General features: G+C 38.1%; 1 protein-coding gene across 15 annotated transcripts in view; it reads left to right on the forward strand.

The window, feature by feature from the left end:
- The window catches only part of ABI3BP (ABI family member 3 binding protein), a 160,973-nt gene that overhangs the window by 48,837 nt on the left and 98,278 nt on the right, over positions 1-13,858 (forward strand). For 13 of the 15 annotated variants that reach the window (XM_020785011.3, XM_072993870.2, XM_072993873.2 and 10 more), the window contains exons 4-7: positions 2,860-2,992; positions 5,026-5,207; positions 7,165-7,226; positions 11,774-11,825. In XM_020785011.3, coding sequence (XP_020640670.3) covers positions 2,860-2,992; positions 5,026-5,207; positions 7,165-7,226; positions 11,774-11,825 — 429 coding nt within the window. The remainder of the gene's footprint in view (positions 1-2,859; positions 2,993-5,025; positions 5,208-7,164; positions 7,227-11,773; positions 11,826-13,858) is intronic. The other 2 variants (XM_078389927.1, XM_078389928.1) reach the window with 1 other exon arrangement.

Genomic DNA, 13,858 nt, shown 5'->3' on the forward strand with positions numbered 1-13,858 from the left:
ATAAAAAGGGCAACTTGACAGATATTAAATAACAAACTTCTGAAGTTATAGGCTGCACTGAAGCAATAGGGATTTCTATTTAAACCTCCCCACCCCACCCCCCGGATTTCTAAACTCTTAGATTTCCAAGCTTTTCAAGTAAGACTGTTTTAACTGATAAAGGGATGGTAAGGGTATAAAAAATAGCCAGAAAAGATAATTAAGGCAAGGAATAAAGGATGCCAGGAAAATGCCATTAGAGGTGGGGAAACTGTGCTTGATGAAAGTTAGATTTTTCATATATGCTGATATTATTTTATAATTGCTTATGCTCTAATATACTTTTTTATTTATGTAAGTTTGTTAAGGTATTTTTTCATATTTTGTAATGCGTTGCCTGCAAATTTGTTGTTTCATTTTAGGCATCATATTAGTTTAACTCATAGACTCCCATCCACTTGCATACAGCTATTCAATAAAACGAAGAAAAGTAAAGTTGGTGGGGGTTTTTTTTGTTTTTTTTTTTTTGGACATTCAGTTTCTTGATCTTGCATGGGGTGAATCTGTAGTAGGCATACTTCAGTCTCGAGAGACTATGGTAACATGCTCTATATGGAGGTCTGGAACAGCTTCTAGTGTGGCTGAGAAGGCCAGTTCGGGAGTGACAATCCCTTCCACACTGAAGACAAATACAATCTGTCTCCTGTCCAGCTCCCTGATTTTGCTGATTTCGGGACTGCCTTTTTGCCTCGGCCTGCTGAACAAGTGCCTCTTGAAATTGGAAGAGGCCATGCTGCACCACCTGCCTCTAGGCTGAATGCTCAGATGTCAACGTTTCCCATCTGTTGAGGTCCATTTCTAAAGCCTTCAGATCCCACTTGCAGATATCCTTGTATCACAGCTGTGGTCTCTCTCTGGGGAGATTTCCCTGCACAAATTCTCCATACAGGAGATCTTTTGGAATCCGACCATCAGCCATTCTCACGACATGCCCAAGCCAATGTAGACGTCGCTGTTTCAGTAAAGTATACATGCTAAAAATTCCAGCTCGTTCTAGGACTACTCTATTTGGAACTTTGTCCTGCCAGGTGATACCAAAAATGCATTGGAGACAATGCATATGGAAAGTGTTCAGCTTCTTCTCCTGCTGGGCACAAAGGGTCCAGGACTCACTGCAGTACAGGAGTGTGCTCAGGACACTGGCTTTATAGGCCTGGATCTTGGTATATGCCTTCAGCTTCTTATTAAGCCATACTGTCTTTGTGAGTCTAGAGAACATGGTAGCTGCTTTGCTAATGCATTTATCCAGCTTGACAGCTTAAGGACAGAGTGTCAGAGATCATTGAGCCAATAGGATGCATACATTAAAGGATATTCAGAAGAAGGGAAAATTATACAAGGTGCAGAATATTCTTCTGGGTCACACTGGATTTAAGCCCCTTTTAAACATATTTCAGTTGTGAAGAACGCAAGCTTCTGGGTTTTTCCCCCCTGAAGGTTTCTAAAACTCTATAGGAGCCATAGGGAGGTTCAGGCTTCAGGTTACCGTATTTGATCTAACGAGGGCCCCAAAATTTAGAAGGCAAAAAAATTGTTGCTAAAAGGATGCAGACCTATCCACTGCCTTTTGTTGCTGGAAGAGTGTGAACATGTTAGGTCCAAATATATATACCATCTTCAGTCATTCTTTTTCAGGCAGAGGGGAGCATAGTACAGCCTCTGTACTGAACCAGTGTGTTTGTTGCATGTGACCCAAGCTTTACCAATAGGACTATAAAGCCCCAGGCGGTGAAATACTTAGTTATGACACTGCCAGGAAGCCCAAAGTTAGGGTGTCTGAAAGTACGGGACTGTGAAAAAAGGACATTCAAGGAATGGTAGATAAAGATCAGAGGAAAAGAAGGAGAAGACAATTGAGGATGAGGGGAATTTAGATTTGTAGGGCTGGGACTTGCATAATATTGAGAGGAAGTGATATATATTTTGTCTGAAAAATTAGAAGAAGGAGGGTTGGAGATGTAATGATAGACAGGCACAGTACAAGTATTTTAGACTATCACCGATATTTGGAACATACAATTCATCAGTTTATTCTTTATTTATTTATTTGTTTGTTTGTTTGTTCATTTATTTAAGGCACTTAATACACTTTCTTTTCCCAAAGTGACTTACGATTGGTTTCTTTAAACATTTAAACATTCAAGAACTATCAATATCTACAATATAAGTTATATTTAAAAACAGGTGTATAAAGCGATTTCATGAAGCAATAAAATAATCCAGATGAAACCATTATATAGTGACACAGTTTAACACAGAAGGCAGTGATAATTTAAAAAAAGACCTCATCATGTATGCAAGGGTATATGAGAATAGAAAGGTATTTAAAGGTTCTTAAAGGGGAACAGGGATCAAGCCAACCATACTTCCTCATTTCTGTTCTTGTTTTGTTAATTTAAAAATGCCTGATATTCATTGGTTATAACTATTTATTAAAACCTCTGCTGAAAGTATGCTCAGGAAACTAAGAATTAATTTAGGATTGAATAGATACTGGTGAGTGCTATATAAGTAACCAAAAGAGGACATGAATATATAGACTTCAGAGGTAAAGAAAGATAAACTAGCAATATTCTATTGAAGTTGAAATTAACTGTGCAAGAGGCTTAGGATGAACCAATGAAGCTCCATAGCTATGTTACTGTGGTTTGCTTCACAGTAACCTCTATGCATTTTCAAGCAGAAAGGTAAATCAAAAGATTAATTGACTCTCTGAACCAAGGTGTATGGTTGGTGAGTCACATTTTGTACAAGCCACTGAAATTTATTTTCTAATATATCAAATTGTGCAAATCATTTTTATATGCCTTTGTTGTTCAGGTAAAACACAAAACTCCAAACCCCTCCAACTGGTCATAGGCACTTTAACTCCAACTTCTGTCTTCTTGTCCTGGGGAATCTTAGTCAACCCAAAGCATGATTGGACCACACTGAATAACTGTGCAAATGACAGGTAATATAAAAGATACATCTTGTGAAAATCATTGAATTCTTTGCTCTTTGGTATGGATTCTAACTTTTCCTTCTGGGGATGGAAGGATTTAGCATTTACAGAAGGAAAGTTAAGCTCGCAGAATGGCTGCTTCCTTAATGCAATGTTCCTTCCATGAGTTCCAATAGTGAGGAAAAGCTGGGCTCTGAGCCTTAAGAGGTGGGGAGGCGATGTGATGATGAATCCTAATAGTTTTGGCTAGAGTGATGTTAAAACCACTTGACCTTTGTAATATTCCTTTTCTTAAGTGCCAGAAATGCTGTTACTTTTGAGCAATATTTGACTATATTATGAAAATATTATGAAAACAAGCAACTGTCGTATTGATAGAACAGAAGTCATGAAAGGTGATACAATAAGGCCATTGATTTCTGCACAGAAATAACTGTAGCTTTGAACTTACTGTGAACTGAGCCTCACATTGGCAATACGGAGATAGCAACTACAACTGCATACAAAAAGGCTTTTCAAGTTTTCATATTTCTCCACCCTGTTTATATAAAGAGAAACTGTGGGAACAATTTCACTGAATTACTCAAGGGGAAGAAGAAATTCTTAAATAGTTTTCTCATAGGTAGGGCTCACCAATGGCCATGGTCACAGCACAGATTTGTTCTTTTGTTTTTTCATTAAGGATTTTTCTTTTTCTTGCCCTGCCATTTAAGATACAACAATAACTAGTTAAAGTTCTCTCCATTCCCTCATTACATTTCCTTTATAAATATATGGTATTCCCTATATCCTAGTATCCTTCCCTATATCCTAGTATCCTGTATACAGTGGGGTCTTGACTTAAGAACGGCTTGAGTTAAGAACATTTTGACTTAAGAACCACTCTCATAGGAAAATATTGACTTGACTTACATACTTAGATTTGAGTTAAGAACTGAAAAAACCCATGTGGGAGGCAGGGAAAGTGCAAAATTTGAACTTTCAGTTAACTGTTGGCCAGTGAAAAGGGTGCCTGTCTGCTTCCTCACTCCTCCCAGCGTTTAGAGAGTGGATTGGGAGACAGTCTTCAGACTGCCTGGACTGTATTTTCCCTGCCTTCCCTGAACCTTTCTTGACCTAAGAAAAAAAGAAACAAAATATCCCCCTCTAGTGGTCGAAGGCAGAATAGCAGCTTCCCATTAGTTTCTATGGACAGTAAGAGCAGATACGGATCAAATGGTTTTCAATGCATTCCTATGGGAAATGCAGATTTGACCTGAGAACTTTTTGACTTGAGAACCACCTTCCAATACGGATTAAGTTCTCAAGTCAAGACCCCACTGTATTCAGACTTGAAAATGAAACTAGTATCCAATTAAATTTAAACAATCTCCATAAATTAGTGATGGGGAACAAGTGGCCCACCTGGTGTTTCTTAGACTGAATTTTCCCTGTCTCGCCACAGGTTATGATGGCTAGGGTTAATTGGAGTTGCTGTACAACAACATGGAGAGTTAATCTGGATCAGGCACAGTACATAAAAAGTGGCCTTCTAATGTCCAGTTGTTCGAAATCAAACATTAACTTCTGAATTTTTCTTAAAATTCTTCATTACTTTTAAAAATCATGAATATCATTGTATAATCACGCCAATTAACTAGATAATATCGGGGAATTCTTGTGGACTGTAGACAAGGCCTTTAGTATCACAGAAAGAAAGAAAAAATGCCATTTCAGCTACTCATGATATTCACCTTCTAGTGACCCAAAGAGGCCTGCAGGTAAGAAAAAAATGAAATATTTTCATAGGGAATAAAAAGAAGATTGCTATAAGAGGTTTCATCCAGGTTTTTGCTTCAAGCAAAGAAGCACAAGACTATTTTACATTACATATAACCCAGTCTAGATGTGCTTATTTAGAAGTAGCTCCATTGGTGTGGATCTTACTCCCAAGTTAATTGTTATAAAATTACAGAGTCTTCCTTAAAAGATTAAAACCAAATTTAATTTAGAAGTTCTTTTTGTCTTCAATTAAGAGTATACCTTTGCTTTTTATTGACTAGATTCTATACAGTTCGGTATAGAGAGAAAGACAAGAACAAGAAGTGGGTTCTCCAGCTTTGCCCAACTACTGAAACAGTGGTGGACAATCTGAAGCCTAACACAATTTATGAATTTGGAGTGAAAGACAATACAGATAATGGGATCTGGAGCAAAATTTTCAGTCACAAAGTGGCTGTGCCTAGTAAGTAATTTACAGCAATTTCTAACTTGCATTGTTTAAGGAACCAAAGGAGACGTAATAGAATCATACAATTGTACAAGACTAGGACTGGAAGAGACTACAGGGGAAAATTGACTGTTTAAACAAGAAAGTCTTTCCTGGAAGCTGTCAACCAACTTCTGTTCAAATACCTCCAGTGCTGGGGAATCAACCACCCTATGAGTCAGTCCATTCCATGTTGAATCCAGTGGTCTTCAACAGTTTTCAAACCAAGAAGCCTTCAGCAATTTAGGACAAAGCTAGGTATGACACAACCATTGATAGGTCAAGTATGTTTATTTCAGTATTTTTGCCCTATTAGTACATTAAAAACTGACTATTTGAGGGAGAGCCTCTCCCTGTACAAACCTGTTCAATCACTAGGATCTGAGGGGGAGGCCCTCATCCATGTTCCACCATTGAAAACTGTTAATTACATGAAGACAAGAGGAAGGGATTTCTCAGCTGTAGTACCCTATGGAATGCCTTTCCTTTGAAGGTCTCAAAGGCACTGGCATTATTTCGGCAACAAGTCAAAACATGCTTGTTTATCAGAGCTGTTGGGGATCTTGGACTGTGTGGGTTTGAATGCAATGGTTTCAGTGTTTAAATTTTATGTGTTTTAAATTGTTTAATTTTAAATTTTTATAAAGATTTTATGAGTTTAATTGTTTTTTACAGCTCTGTAAACCCGTCCTGAGATCTTGTAATATAGGGTGGGCTATAAATATTATAGGTAAATACAATAATAAATGCATAAGTAATGCAGATTGGAGTCTTTCCCTTGTATAGAAAAGAACATAAGAACATAGGGAGGAGAAAAACAAAACTATTTCCCAAGGCTCACTTTGAAATTAGCCTGCGTGTGGACACACCATTTTAAAAGAAGTAAATCGTATACATTTTCCTATGTACACTCATTTACATGAAAAAAATTCCCTATAGTTGATTACATGAATGGACAGGTACATGCACAGGAGCTCCATCCGTGGGATCTTAGTTCTAAATTGTTGAAGGCCAGTAGATTTTAGATGGTTTTGTTTGCTTCCTTATTTCCTTTATTCATTACAACCAAACACACTATTAAGGCCTTTAATTAAAATGTTAATTTAAAACTTCTCATTTTCTTTCTTCCTGTTGATGATGAATAGCCTTTTAGTTGTCTCTTGCACTAGCATGCCCAGATCTCTGAATTAGCAGTGTGCCAAGTTCTCTTAATGGCTATTGCTGGTCAAGGAAAAACACTGATTTCTCTGCATTACATTTTTTTCTTTTACCTTTTTATAGCTAGCAATACTACCTCATCTACCCCTTGTCTTTTGTTCCTGTAGTAGTCTCTGTAACCCAGTGTTATCTGTATAACTAAGGTCCTGAAGGAGTATATTTATTTGACTAGTCACTTCATAAATCTGATTGATCATTATTATTTCATGTTATTTATGTCATACGAAGGTTTTTTAATTCTCTTTAATAAGAAAAAATGCTTGGCACATGCTGTGGAAAATACTCAAGTTTATATGGAATGTATCACTAACAAAAGGGAAAAATAAGACACCCAGATGCACATAGAACTGTGGAATGTAGCCTATTTTATATATTGAATGTTGACCTCAGACTTGCAGAGATTGTAATAAGGCAACAGTTCATTTAACATACGAATACCTAAGGTGAAATATAGCTGTGGGCCTAGTATCAGACATTTAAAGTAAACTACATACATTCTGAAGACAGGAGGGCCTGGCGTGTTCTGGTCCATGGGGTCATGAAGAGTCGAACACAACTTAACAACTAAACAACAACAACACATACGTTCTGAATAGTTTGATAGCTGACTGTGAGAAACATTACAATGTGATTTGAAGAGCTCATATGACAGTTCGAAGTTATTATTTTGCATATGTTGAAGAAAGAGTATAATTTTGTCATATTTTTCTATCAGGTAAAAACAAAGAAAATGGAGAACTCCAGAACAGCTATAAATTTCCTAAAGTTCAAACACAGGTATGACTATAAACTGCCAAAAAAAATATAATGAAGTATATATCAGCTAACCCATCCAGTGTGGTATATGTATTGGGTTTCTTTTGTGTGAAAAAATAAATAAAAGCAAGTAAGATATACAAACAATGTTGCTATGACCTGTCAAGCAAACTCAAAAGTGCTTCACTCTTTAAAATCAGAAGAGTTACCCAATGCATCATAATTTCAGAGAGAACTTCATGTAGTTGTCCTGTTTTCATTTTGAGATATAGGCTGAGATCCTGTTGCACAGCTCCTCGTGCACAATGCGGATGACAGCAGTAGCAAATCATTGCTGATTATAGGAGATTTTGGGATGCACATGACTCCTGCACATTGTGACAAAGCTGTGCACACCATAGAGGCACCATATTGAAGCCTTTAATGAGCAACAATTTGCTGCTGCTCCAGATACAGAACTGTGCAATAGGATTTCAAGCTCAGCTGTTCAAATGATACAAGGTACATTTTAGCATATATGAAATCTAATCAGAGAACAACTATATGGGGGAGGGTGAACTTTGTCAGTGTTTTATCTTAGTATATTTGATACAAAAAATATTATTCTCCCATTGAGAGGAGGCATTTGTTCAGCGTATGAACTACATTTCAGTCTGTTGGCTAAAGTAATGTTTTGGAGTTAGTTAGAAATTCAAATATCAATCCTATGTGGGTTTTCTTCTCTTCCACAATCATAACACAATACAAAAATAAATTATTCTTGCTATCTCTGCTTCTAAAGAAGTAAATCTGATTGCAGAGCAACACCAATTTCAAGTCAAGAGTAAAATTCACTTTGTAGTTTGTCTTTGTTATACCCTTTTGTAGTCAGAGTTATACCCTGAAATGCATACCTCAGCATGCAGGGGATAAATGTTTTTCCATACATAGACAACTGGATGATTGTGGCACATGCGAAAGGTCAGGGCGGGGTGGGGGGAAGGATCCTTTTGTCATAGTACATAGGAGGCAACCTGAAACCAGGAAAGCAAGTATTACTTATCCCAAGACAGAGTAGATAAGCTCCTAGGGTTGACAAGCAAGTTCAAGAATGTGTAGTCACAGAATACAAAGCCCCCAAATTCCTTGGACTCATGGCATTAACAACTTCAGTAGTTCCTCATGCTTGCTTGAAAATGCTTTCCGTTCAGGCCTGGTATTTGGTCTCCTTCAACATTCTGACAGAAAGCAACAAAAAGAGATTGTTTGTCATCAAGGAGCTTGTGGAGCATCTCCTGTGGTAGATGGATATGTCCAACCTGTCACTCGGGAGGCCATTCAAGCAACTCTGACTCCACATCCAGCTCACAACAGATGTGAGTCTTACAGGCTGGGGAGAGCATTGTTTGGCCAACTGATTCTGTGCACTGGTTCAGAACCACAAGTCAGTTACAGATAAACAAGTTGAAGATGCTAGCTTTCCAAGCATTCAAAAAGCTAACCAAGGGCAAGGTAGTGCAAGTGGCCACAGATAATATGACCACTACATATTACAATAAAAGGTAGGGAGGAACATATTTGATGTCATATCTATTCCCGACAATTCAATTATGGGAATATCTGCAGTGACACATTATCCCAGCATCTATTCATGTTGTAGAAGAAGAAAACCGAAAGGCTGATTTACTCAGCAGACAGAGGATCTTGACCCACAAAGTGGGAATTATCTCCAGAGGTGTTTAGTGACATTTGTGCTTGCTGGGGTTGTGATAAGTGGACTTGTTTGCAACCTGCAGCAACAGGAAATGCAAAAAAATCTTTTCACAAGCAGGCTATGGGAAGTGGTTACTGCCAGACATAGGAAAGATTTTACTTCCCTCCCATACCTCTGCTGCACACTGTCACAGTGAAATTACCTCAAGACAGGGCCAACACAATGTTAATAGCTCTATGGCGGTCATGCCGGCATTGGTGTGTGACCTTCAGACAAATGGCAATGGACATTTATCACCACCTAATGACTCCAGAGCTGATTACACAAGATGGCAGCATAGTTTGCCACAACTTGCCGGAGACCAACAGCCTGGAGAATTCACCTGATTTAAAAGAGCATTCTAAGTGAAACAAGAAAACCATCCACCAGGTGCAACTATAACTATAAATGGGGTAGGGTTTACTGATTTCATTACATCATTACAGAGATCCAACCTTCCATCTAACCTGCAAGTTGTCCTGTTTCTTGCTACATCTTAAAGGAAAATATCTCTCTCAGTCTACAAATAATAGACTTTCTCAAGCTAAAGCAGTGATTCAGTGACCAGCATCCAATTGTGCACTGATATGGGATCTTCTTCAAATATCAACATTCCTCCCACCCCCACATGCATCCTGAATACATGCTCTGGAGATCTGGGAAACTCTCTGTAATACTGTATGTTTGTGATACCATGGAGGGCTGAAGTGAAGAGGCAAAGGAAGAAATTTCAGATTCTCCTGGCACTGGGTATAGAAGACCATCACTAAGTCTTGAAATACACCACTGGATCTTAGCTGATATATTTAATGCAGCAACAACACAACCAACAATCATATGAATCCACTTGGAATCTTTTAAATGCATGGGAGGCATCTTATCATTGAGCTGTTAAGCTAGGACTTAAGCCACCAAGAGATTCTCCTTTCAATTAGAAGCATTTCTGCAGTAATTTCCTTTCATTTTTTTGCCCAAGGTTTAAGGAAATATCAGGGTCCTAATCCATCTAGTAAAGCCAGATGCTCACTCCAGATGCAGTGAGTGTGGTTAATTTGTAATAGAATACTTAAAGTTAAAGATATCTAATGTGGTGTGTATAGAGAGACAGACTAGGAGGAGGATACTGGATTTGAATACCCACTTGACCATGGAAACTCACAGGTGATTTGGGGGGGGGACTGATAGAACCACTATTTATATATCTCACTTACCTAGAAAGCTTATTAGGGTCACTATAAATTGGTTCTGACTTGAGAGTACAGAACATAACAATTAAAGCTTGCATAATAGAAGTGGTATACTGCTTGCAGGAGCATTTGTGTCCTAAAAAAAGGGAAATTAACCTTACTTTAATCAGTAAAGCTGTTAGTGTAAATTATGGTGCAACATAACATCAAGTCTGTGTGATGAACATGTTTGTCTCATTTTCAGTGTTCTGAACCTCAATTAGATCATCATTTTGTTATACCAAGCATTGTAGGCTTACTCAGTTGCACAACCTAATTTATAACTTCAGGGTAAATGAGGTACTGTAATTCTTAAAACTAAGGTGCTTAGGGCCAGCCTGGTATATGAAGCTGAGAATTGCCAAGTGTGGTCAGAGAGAAAGCTCCAAGCCATTTTGCACAAAGAACTTTGAAAGACAAATTTAATTATCAACTGAAATTACAGATGGAGTGGATTGGGGCTTTTTAAAGACCTACTTCTTTTAAATTGATTGGTTAACATAGAGCTTTATTTTCTATATATATTATATATATATATATGTTATTTTACCAGCATTTTGTTTTGGTGCTAGTGATTTTGTTTCATGAATTTTAATCACTGTCTAACCCATTAAAGAACCTATTGTTTGATATTATGGGTATCTGAAAGTCTTTTTGAATTTGAGAAAGGTTTATGAAAATCCAAATGTATTAGATCAGTGGTATTGCCTCTGGTTATATGCCTGTTCATCAGAAGTAATTTTTGTATAATTACTACAGGGCTAAGCAAATATCAGTCTTCCAGATGTTGTTGGACTATAGGTCCCAACAGCCAATGGTTAAAATGCTGGGGAAGATGCAGTCCAACAACATCTGGAAGATTGAACTTTACACACTCCTAAATTGGTGCAGGTGGCAGGATTACTCATATCCTGTATCAAGAACTTATCATTCTAACTCTATTGTAAATCAGAAGAACCTTGTAATTCTATTTAGTCTTGTACTGAAAATACAGAGTTAGTGGTACAGAGTTGCTAAATATAAAACCTTTATTCTGACACAAGATGTCTTTGGACTACAATTCCCAGAAATCCCAGCTAGCACAACTAGTGGTGAAGGCTTCTGGGAGTTTTAGTCCAAGAACATCTGGGAATTTAAGGTTGGAAACTGCTGCAGTAGAGGGAATGGGTTGATACCAAGTTCAGCAAAATGTTAAAGAAGATATAAGTGTAACAAAATAACTGAGTAGCAGAAATCCAGTAGTAAATTGCAATGAGATTAAGCCCATTGGATAATTTGGTGAGCCAACTTCTGCATAAGTTCCATTGAATCAATGGGCCTGCTCTGGTTGTGACTTATTATTGGCTTCCTGTTTAACCACTGCCTGTTTGGGGACAGAAAGCTGGTGGTGTCCAGTGCTTCACCTCTAAATCAAGAACATGCACAGTCTTAGCCATTGGTGGAATTTCTCTTTCCCTTTAGAAGCCTAATGGTAATTCAGAGAGAAGAAATCAGTGGGGCCATAGGAATCCAAAGGAATAAAAGATGGTTGTAAAAGGCACATTCAGTCACAAAAGAGTAATATCACAGGATGGATTCCTATTCTTATAGCATATTTTTCACCCTTTCAGTTTATACCAGGAGATTCCAAAGTTCTACATCCAGTTACAATAATCAAACAAGGTAATCTGTCTGACTTCTATTATTAATAATATTTATAGAATGGGAAGCATTTTTGTGCATGAAAAGAAAGTGTGTGCAGCTTCAAAGCTTTGCTTCTCTCACAGGTATGAAGATTAAAAAAACTAAATGTGGATGATCTCTTTATTGCACTACTAAATAATAAACATGGAGGAGCTTTAAAATCCAGCAGAATTCTTCATGAGCCTGAGCACTGCAGAGCCTGAGAAGGATAGGAGAGAAACAGAATAGTCCAAAAATTACCCTGACCAAATTTTTAAAATCTGGGGCTATGATTTCACTGCAAAAGTACCAACATGGTTTGCATCAGAATTTTTAAAACTAACTGGAATTTTAAAAACTGGCCAGGGTCTTTTCTGCTGCTAAAATCAAGTTATTCTGAGATGCATTGCACCAAGAGTCTCCCTTAGTGGCTGTATGCCAGCTCCTAGTATAGTCATACTCACTCCTACCCACAGCCTGTCAGAAGCAAAGGAGGAGATGGAAGAGACTAGCCCAGGGACACAGCCAAAGAAGTGCATGTAAGGCTTCATGATTGTCACCCATCTTTGTAGATCATTTCCCCAAATTACTTTCCTTGCACCAAAAGTATGGTGATCATGGCTCAGAGATGCCCATGACATGCACTCTACACCAGCAATAGGATGTGTGGGGAGGGCAGGTGGAAAAGCTTATCGGGACATCTCTCTTTTTTTTCTGAAGTGAAAAGTTAAATTTTATAACAGCTTATCATCTGGCTTAAATAGACTTGCATTGCCAATTTCACCCCAGTGAGGCTATTGACAGGGTTTTGGGGCAAGAATAAAGGAGAAGAGGAAGAGAAACCAACTAGGGATGGACATGAACTGTGCTTCTGCTGTTTGGCATGGTTTGGCAAATTGGGCCAACAGGTGTTGCGTGGGCATCCCAGATTCCGTTTCCCACTTCCTTCCATGAGTGCCCACTCAGAGGAAGAAGAGAGGCAGGAAAACTCAAGGCACTGCCTCTGAGTGGGTGCCTGCAAGAGGAGGTGAAGCGGGGAATCCAGGATGCTTGTGCAACACCTGTGCGCCTGATCTGCTGAGCTGTGCTGAAGCACCGAAGTACGGTTTGTGTCAATCTCTAAAATCGGCAAGAAGTTGCTAAAAGTATTTGTTAATTTAATAAAGTTAAGTGAGTCACCAGTGCAGCAGTGATCTGAAACAGTGCTAAGCCATATTAAAAAAAATGGGAACATTGTTGAGAGTAGAGACAACAGAGTTCACTTGAGGGGAATTATCCCACTGGAGTTATCACTCTGAATGTGGTCACATATCCCCACAGGACACCATCACAGCTCCTCCTCTGGGATGAGATAGGCAATCACACACTCCAGAAAAGGGGCAAAAATATGTAAAATTAATAGCCCCCTGCTCGCTATTCAGAAAGAAAGGAATGACCCTTGAAAACATGGGGCTTCCACACAATTTGTTCAGTCAGTGGAAAAAACATGAATTTTACACATGCCAAATCCAATGCAAAAAAGTTATAAAACAGTGTGGCCACACCCTGAGTTGACATAATGTCCCAAAATAGACTACAAGCTTGGCCATCATCTTTGCTCATTTCAGTATCACCACAAGGCAATTAATAAATATATCAGATAATTTTCGCTCAGTGATGGGCAACAAGAGGAGTATGTGGGGGCAGCTAACATCAAATCGTCTTGGTAAACAAGAATTTTTTGGAACAAACCCAGAAATTTATAAAGGAAATTGTGAGGGATTTTTATACTCAGCAAGATTTGAATACAATTAAGATTTCATTCCCCCCCCCCACTTGTACTTTTTGAAATTATCACATAGATTAATGAAATGCATTTTTGGCATTAAGATTTCAATATATGGAAGGGTGTTATAACCAGACACCGACATCACAGCATTTTTTTATATGTGATGCCTAAGTAGCATAGGACATACAATGTTACTTATTGCATTGCTTTTTATATTCCGAAACTAGAGTAAAGTTTATATCAAATTTTCTAAAGGATATACCAT

Source organism: Pogona vitticeps, chromosome 3 (genome assembly GCF_051106095.1).
Source record: "Pogona vitticeps strain Pit_001003342236 chromosome 3, PviZW2.1, whole genome shotgun sequence".
Lineage (NCBI taxonomy): Eukaryota > Metazoa > Chordata > Lepidosauria > Squamata > Agamidae > Pogona > Pogona vitticeps.